General features: G+C 39.9%; 1 protein-coding gene across 1 annotated transcript; it reads left to right on the top strand.

Annotated features, from left to right (window-relative positions):
* The first annotated feature begins 862 nt into the window (after positions 1-862).
* Positions 863-7,191, top strand: ATP4B (ATPase H+/K+ transporting subunit beta). Its single transcript, XM_027640502.1, has 7 exons — positions 863-974; positions 2,379-2,507; positions 3,736-3,849; positions 4,638-4,837; positions 6,168-6,230; positions 6,769-6,861; positions 7,030-7,191. Exons 1-7 carry the CDS (start codon positions 863-865, stop codon positions 7,189-7,191), a joined length of 873 nt encoding a protein of 290 aa, XP_027496303.1.
* The last annotated feature ends 1,385 nt before the right edge of the window (positions 7,192-8,576 follow it).

The raw sequence follows: 8,576 nt of genomic DNA, 5'->3' as shown, positions 1-8,576 counted from the left end.
GTTCCCCTTGCAGCTGCGGCATTTAGAGAGTTCATTGGCTCTGTCACTTGCAGGGCACCCTTTGGTCTTCTATGTATCTGGGGACCTGCTGGGTACACTTTTCAGTCTTGCTCCTCTGTACACAGAGTGAACTCAGGGTTGAGCATCTGCCTCTGAATGCCCCAGAGCCTTTGGTTTAAAGATGATAGAAAAGGGGGTTATATAGCTCCTGTACATTGTCTGCTTCACCTCATCACATATCTGTATGGTGATGGCAAAACTTTTATTATACACACTCCAAAGCTGAGTTAGCATTGTCAGAGATCACCTGAAAACATTCTCCACAGAAAACAGAAAAACATTGATCTTATTTCCCCAGCTGCACAACGTGGCAAACACTGGGAAAACCTGGTGCTTTTTGCCCCCCACTAACTCCCACTAAAATACCTTATATCCCAACAACTGTCTGCAGGTTGTAGTGGGAGAACTCTATCCAGCAATTCTATGTTAATTGGAAAAAAAAAAAAAAAGAAAAGAAAACCCAGGGAGAAACAAGCTCTCCTTTACTTTATCTGCTCTGATAACAGCTATCACAGTTGACCTGCTAAGGCCATCAACAGAAAGGAGAAGGGCATTTGATTGGAACTAACTTTCCCCTGCCAGCCTCAATGGCAGCATTATCAACACCCTTTATAAAGAATTGTATGTGCAGCAGGTTGATAGTAGTGAGCAGGGGCTTTCATTGGCACAGGAAACAAACTTGGTGACCTTCAGTGGAGAAGAAGGTATAAAACCCAAAGTTTCTTGGTTGGCTGTCTTCTGGGAACCGGTTGAATTTCTTAGTTTCAAAGGAGGACACATTTTTGGGAACTTCTGCGAGAAAATGGCAACTTTGAATGAAAAGAAGACCTGCAGTGAACGGATGGAAAATTTCCGTCGTTTTGTCTGGAATCCAGAAACAAAGCTCTTCATGGGAAGGTCCTTAATTAACTGGGGTAGGTTTTCACATATAAGGGTCTTCTCTTCCTTGTAGTATATTTAAAAACCATGTAGGGAAGTGTCATCCTAATGAGTGGGGCACAATGTAGATAAGTTGAAGACATCAGTTGTCACATATAATTTTGAACCACTTTTTGGGTGACCCTATAAGCTGGATCAATTGATAATAATAATAAACTGATCAAAACATTGATCCAAGTAGTTCCTGCAAATGTAAGATGACTTGAAAGTGGTTTTAAACCAAGTACTTTGAAAGGAGAAAAATTAACAGGTAACTTATTGATAGCTAAGGGTGACAGTTATAGTTGGGTTCTGATCGGCTAACTAAAAGGGGTTCACATAGTAGTACATGGGGAATTTTGCTTAATTGGTGGAGTTTGTCCAATTCTTTGTAAACAAGCTTTGTTTTTCTGAAATTCCTTTCTGAATTATTGTCTGCTTAGTAGATCTTGTTTCTTATCACTGTGTCTTAGTGTGTATTTCAGATGAGCCTCTCTTCCCATAGCCAAACTCTTCCCATAGTCAAACTGGTGTCTACAACGATGATGTATTTTATGATCTACATTCTGAGAAGGGCAGTCTGGACCATTGTAAGGAATATCCCTGCTCTTCCCACAAACTGTAAGAGTAGCTGTAAGTTTCCAGGTGATTTTTTTTCTGCCATGAAACCTGTGAGTGTAGCTTATTGGCCACTCCTAAAAACAGAATTTTACAGAAAATGCAACTGAAATGTGAGCCCTTCCAGTTGGTAGAGAGGAATGTACTATGAGGTGCCAACGAATACAGGGGCAGGTTTCTAACAGCCCTCCCACAAAAACAGCCGCTGACTGCCTGTAGAGCATCAGCCATGTGTAAGACACTTCATGCACATACAGACAGAAATACAACATTATTCTGCATCTCACACCAGAAAAAAATAGCAAGATGACACATTTTGCTGATGGTGATTTCAGCTGTAAAAGGCAGTGAAGTGATATGGGTCTAAAATCAGCACGCCCAAAACACTGACATCTGTCATCCAAATAACACAAGGAGCAACTTGGTTTTGACAGAGAAATACCTTGGCTGTGTCACCTAGTCCATGTGTAATAAGCAGAAAAATGGTCTTAATATATGAAGTTACTTCAAGAAGCCACATAATATTTTAAGTTGTAAACAATCTGAGCTCAGCACCAACTACTTCAAAAATCCCTTTAAAACTGAACAATTTTTTCCTAGAAAAATATTCTTTTGAGTGTAGAGAAAGTGATCCAAAACACCTGTCCCTTTACACGTCTTCTTTCCACCCTGAGGCCAAGGGTGGAAAGAAGACAGCTGCTGCTGCCAGGATGCTCCTGGCTGCAGAGGGATCACTGTGCCTTGCTCGAAAAATGAGATTTTGCTTTCATTTTTTCCCACAGTCTGGATCAGCCTCTACTACCTGGCTTTCTACGTGGTGATGTCAGGGCTGTTCGCACTCTCCATTTATTGTTTAATGAGGACAATTAATCCATATGAACCGGATTACCAAGACCAGCTGAAATCCCCAGGTATGGCCAGGGTCCTGCAATGGCTGTGTGGGGCTGGGCTGGGCTGAGAGGCATTGGCAGAGCCCAGGCATGAGGGGGACCAATGTGGTATAAATCAGGTCAGTTCTGCCCAAATGATCCCTGCAAAGGTTAACCTCTGCCTGAAAACACTATCAGGTTTTAAAAAATATTGGCACATTTATTTAATTTATTAACTATTAATTTATATAATAATATAGATATGAATAAATAATATAATATACATTAGATAATATGTAAATATAAACCATAAAATAATATAAAATTTCATATATATACATTAATTTATTTAATCACACTACTGAGCTAATCAGTGCCTGCCTGTAGCAGTCACCTGCAAGAGGAGGAGGCTTTCATGGGCTGTGGGCACCTCCTGTCCCCATGGGCAGGGATCAATCCCTGGAGAAAGCCTGGGTTCTGCTCCAACCCCACAAGCACCATGGAGGGTTGTGGGGTGCCTGCAAGATGGAGAGGTGCTGGGGCAAGCAACCTGGGGTGGGTATTTCCATACTTGCTGGCACTACAGAAAGTCCCTGGGAGAGCAGGAATACCTTTCCAGCAGGATATGCTGTGCCAGCGGTCAAACAAGTAAAAATAAGATAAAGACTTGTGGCATTAGGAATAAAGATTTGTGGGACATGAAAAGACAGGGGAGATGATCAGCAAGAGATCATCAGTGCACACTGCTAAAACTTCACGCCCCAATGGCTTGTTTTCACAATGGGAGTGAAAAAATTACTTTTTAGAAGTTGTAGCCCTAAGAATTATTCTGTCAGATGATATATTTTGAAGTTCCCTCTCCCAGTATTCAGTAGGTTTGGTGTTTGCTAGTAAAATAATTCCTGTAAAATATTAAGCTTTTTCAAAAGCTGTTCCTCATGCTGCCATATGATCTGTTTCTTTAACCTGATGTGACTGTTATTGTTAAGAAGTCTTGAGGGAATCCAGTGGAATGATTTTACAAGCTGTTCTTATAACAGCACAGATATACGTGAAAAGAAAATAGTTCTGCAGCACAAAGGCTTTAGAGTTTTGGTTGAAAAACTCACAGCTGAGGTGGTTTCTGTACATCGTTAAATCCTCCAACAAAGCCTGAGGATCTACTACACTGAGTCTTGATGTAGCATGATCACTACTGTCAATTTAAATAAACAAATCTGTGCCTGGCAACTCTCTTCTGCTTTGTCTTCCCTTTTCTTCCCCCATGAAGGTGTAACATTACGACCTGACGTTTATGGGGATAGAGGACTACAAATTTATTATAATGTATCCGACAACAAAACCTGGGAAGGTTTAGTGACAATTCTTCATACTTTTCTGACAGGTAAAAATGAGGTTTTCTGCATAATAACAAAGAAACGTGCTGACCCATCTCCCATATTAGGTCTGAGAACCTTATGTCAGTGTCTCGATTTTATATTTGTCCTTGTCAAATCAGAGATTTTGAGTGAAAGTGTATCTTCTAAAAGGGATGAGCAAATCACCTCATGAATCTATAAATGTATAGATATGTAAACATTTCTATTAAAATGAGAGCCCTGCTTCAGAGCTTTTACTTTGTTTCATCCTAAATGGCCTCTATAAAATAGGCCAATAGAAAGTTGGGGGAAGGAGGGGGACAAAAGTTCCTCAAAACTAGTCTCATCTAAATTAATTTAATTAATTCATCTGTGACTACAAACATCAAAGTGCCATAATAAGTCAATAAAGCCATTGTATGGTGCCATCAGAGAGTACAGTCAAAGTAGGTTAGGTGCCCCATTTGCCTTTTAATATCTTAGCACATTTATATTATTTTTGAGTTAATATTAAGTATTTTAATTCTGCATGTTTCTCATGCACATACTGAAAAAAATTATATTTGAAACTGACTTTATATTGCCAGCCAACTCAATTTGATCTCCTTTTTTTTCTTTTGCTTGGATATTCTAAAAAAAAAAACCAAACTGAACCAAACCCCCAAACAGTTTAAAGTTTCTTCATTCTGTCTAATCTCAACTTCACTTGAAGTACATTCTACCATGATAAAACCTCCAGCCTGATGTTGGAATCTATAATATGCATATGAAAAACTTCAGAGGGAAATTTTTCTTTCTTCCTTCACACATCCAGCATATACACCAGCTGCTCAGCACCTGAACATCAACTGTACCAATAACACATACTTCATCCAGGACACCTTTGATGGCCCGAACAAAACAAAACTATCCTGCAAATTTACCTCAGATATGCTTCAAAACTGCTCTGGCATCACTGATCCAACTTTTGGATTTCCAGAAGGGAAACCTTGTTTTATTATAAAAATGAACAGGGTAAGTACAAGTTCAGAGTGCCAAGTAGGAAAGAATTCATTGAGAGTAACTGGAATCTCCACTGAGAAGCTGCTGTGTCATCTGCTGCCACGGGTTCTAAACTCTGCTTTGTACTGGGAATAAAAAATCGTGTGCTTTTCCCTGACAGGCCTCCAGAGTTTCCAGAGAAATCCTGAGACTTGTTCACCACCCTAGGAAAGTAACAGGGCAGTGATCTCTGAACTGACTCTCTACATCTTTGGCTTTCATTTTGTTAGTGTCTCTGTGGGGCTCTCCTCCCACAAACTAGCACACAAAACAGTTTCCTCCTGCAACATTACAGTCCTGTGCCCTCAGCTGAGACATTAGGATGTGATAGTAACTGAAGTGGGTTCAGAAAGGTGATACCTTATTTCTCTGGGCTGCAAAGAAAATCTTTAGCAGAACCTACAAAAACAAAATTTAAACCTCATGGATATTGTTCTCAGGAAAAACCACCAACACATGTTTTTTTTGTGGAAGAAAAAGGGAATTTTCTATGCATCCTTTTTTTCAGGACATAGACAAAGGCATAAGCATTTGATACTTGTTTTGGGGTAAATCCTGAACCTTCTAATTCAGTTTCAGTAGAAAGTGAAGAGCTCAGACTCCCCTCCACTTCCTGATAGACAAAATTACTTGATTTTTGGTTTGGCTTCCACCCTAGGCATTTTCAAGAATCTGTGCAAGCCCTAACTGTGAGAGAAGAGCTTTGCCCCTGATTTTGGCAGGTAAAACACAAGCTTTTGCCCAAAATGTCTCCTTCAGCAAGCCTAGGTGCCAGCCTCGGCAGGGAAAAGATGGATGGATAGTGACTGGGGGAATTTCACCTCCTTTTGCCTTTGCTGCTACAGGATGTGACCCCACTAGTTTTGTAGGATCAAACTAGCACAAGGTTTTTTTGCCAAAACCAAGTTTTTCTAAGAAGGTTAAGATTAAAAGCATGGAGATTCAGCTTTTCCTTTCTTGACACATAATCCACTGTTTTAAGAGACCCCTGGCTACCTGCACATCAGCAAGGGCAAGTGGGACCTGTGGGTAAATGAGCTGGACTTAGAGGAGGTGCAGCGCTACCTGCCTCGGCCAGGCTGGAGCCCATCTGCAGTGCCCATCCTGAGCAGCACCAAGTCTTACTTCCTAAGTATCCAAACACAGCAGTTTTTCGCCCAGGTATACAAGATGAGATTATCTGTTTGACAGAACCTCATGCAGAAACACATTAAGCATCCTTTGAAGCTCAGTTCTCAATTGTTTGCTCAGTTTTATCTCAAAACAATTTCCAAGATGACCAAATGTGTGTTTTCTATTTCAGATTGTTAAGTTTTTACCTGGCAATGGCACTGCACCAAGGGTGAACTGCACATATGTGGTAAGGGTATGAAGTTAGTCTCACATATTTCAAGCACTGCAGCTCTGAGAGCAAGAGAACTGCAGTTGTGACCAGAGAGATCACTCTTGCAGCTCTGAAAATCAGATGCCAAATACTGAGAATATTCTCAATTCTGTGCAGCTTCTTGCACCAGCAGACATGCTAAAAAAAAAAAAAAGTTTGCTTTATTTTAAATCACCTGAAAAATAGTTCTCCTGTGCTGCAGAGAACATGTGCTGTTTGCTTTCAGTTCCGCACAGTGAATTCACACCTCAGTGCAGCTCCCTCAGGCTCTACCCCCATTTCAGAAGGTTCAACTTACTGAATTCCCAACTGCTATCAAAGAACACTTACCTGCTTTTCTTGGCAATAGTAACAGCTGGAGATTTCCACTTTTATTTGAAAAATAAAAATAAGACCGGTGCTAAACAGACTGCTGAACTCAAGCTTTAATACACACTTAGTAGCAGTGAAACGCTCACCCAGGGCTGGTTGACAATTTCCTCACCAATGAAGCATCTTCCTTTCTTATTTTACAAAACAGGGTGAGGAGTCTCACACGCTGGAGGTGGACTACTACCCCGTGAATGGTACCTTCAACCTGCACTACTTCCCCTACTATGGGAAAAAGGCTCAGGTGGGTGCTTCATGTATTTAAATATAATTCTCTTCTTTCTCTTTGTATAAGGTGAAACATATGGAACACCTCTGCAATCCTAAAAGAACTCAAGAGAAGGCTATTTTTAAGACTTTGTTTTTAAACTAGTAGTGTAAAATTATTTTCTTTTCTTTCCCCCTCTCCTAGCCCAGCTACAGCAATCCTCTGGTAGCTGTGAAATTTCTCAACATCACACGGAATACAGAACATAAAATAGTGTGCAAAATCATTGGAGCTGGAATTACCTTTGATAATGTTCATGATCCATATGAAGGAAAAGTGGAATTTAAATTGAAAATAGAAGACTGAGCAGCAAGAGAGACACTTCTGGAAAACGTGTTTAGGGCAAACTTAACTATTACCGCATTAATCCATATTTATTTTCTCACTATGGTTCCCATACAAATTCCAGTGCAAAGAGACATTTTCTACTGCAAGATGACTGTACAGCTAAAAATCAAGATACCACTTTCAGTGTGTGAAGGAGATGAGGATTACTTCTATGTACATAGCTTAATATTCCATGGCTACAGTACGCTACTGCCTTCATGCAAGTATCTGCACAAAGCAAGTTTCCCCCGAAGTGTGCAGCTGTGCCTTCAATGAAAATAAGTACAGAATCAATCATTTTCGATCACTTTTCAAACCATAATAAATAACTGATGCATGATACTAAACCTTGGGTACTGAGAAATAATTAGATAGCTAGAAAAAGAAATCAATACTTTGAAATACTAGCAAGTAATAAAATTCTCAATCTTTTATACGATCTATAAATCATAAAAGTATATTAAAATTATCTGTATCCCAATGCATTGGTTTTTTGTACTAGTCAGCTGAGTCAGATTTTTTTAGTTGACAAATCAATCACTGCAAAAGAAGCAAACTTGAAATCTGTCCTCTAGCTTACAGATTTCATTGTATCACTTATCTCTATGTATATAACCTAATAAAAGTGACTGGTAAGACTCAACACCTAGTTACATCCATGAAACAGTTCATCTAACTGTTATAGGTTATTTGTTTGGTGTTTCTGTTCGTTTGGTGTTTTGTTGTTGGTTTTGTGTTTACTGGTTTTGTGGTGGTTTTGTTTGTTTTCTCCAGTAGAATAGCTCCATATTCCATTGACGAGTTTTGGGTTACTTGCAGTAATGTGGAAGATGCACATTTAAATGCTTACATTTACAGCAGAATGACCATAATGCAAATGTTTTGTAATACTGCATGGCACAGCCCAACACTATGTGCAAGCATGTCATGTAATAAGTAATGAAACCATCAAAGCAGCAAAGACAGGCTTGCATAGCTGCACTTTGGAGACATCCAAGCGACAGAAGTTACAAGATAAAGACCAAAATAAACCCAGGGGAAGGAAAATGGGCAGGGCATCCTGCCCAAGGCACAAGAGGCATGACTGGCAAAGGTAAAAAACAAGCCAAAAAGCAGCTGAATCCAGGGGGAGGAGGCAAGAAGCAGAAAACACCAATGAGGAAGAAATGAAGACACACTTCCTCTGGTCCCTCTCCAGCCTGATGACGTTCACCCTGGAGATTGACAAGGACTTGGCCATCAGTGCCAGCTGCACAGCAGCAGCTGAAAGTTACCGTGTAGTTACAGTTAATTCAGTGCACCAACATTACAGACTAACATTCTATATACAGAGCAATAATCATTATTAATATGTGAGACCTAAC

This window comes from Corapipo altera, unplaced genomic scaffold (genome assembly GCF_003945725.1).
Source record: "Corapipo altera isolate COAL_440 unplaced genomic scaffold, ASM394572v1 0, whole genome shotgun sequence".
Taxonomy (NCBI): Eukaryota; Metazoa; Chordata; class Aves; order Passeriformes; family Pipridae; genus Corapipo; species Corapipo altera.
Note: the sequence above shows the minus strand (reverse complement) of the source record. Positions and strands in the feature narration are given on the sequence as shown.

Excerpts from the sequence above, each read along its gene's own strand:
- ATP4B (XM_027640502.1), top strand. The coding sequence starts at position 863 with ATGGCAACTTTGAATGAAAAGAAGACCTGCAGTGAACGGATGGAAAAT. Across the intron at positions 975-2,378 it reads AAGGTCCTTAATTAACTGGG|TCTGGATCAGCCTCTACTAC; the intron begins GTAGGTTTTCAC and ends TTTTTCCCACAG. Across the intron at positions 6,231-6,768 it reads ACTGCACATATGTGGTAAGG|GGTGAGGAGTCTCACACGCT; the intron begins GTATGAAGTTAG and ends TTTACAAAACAG.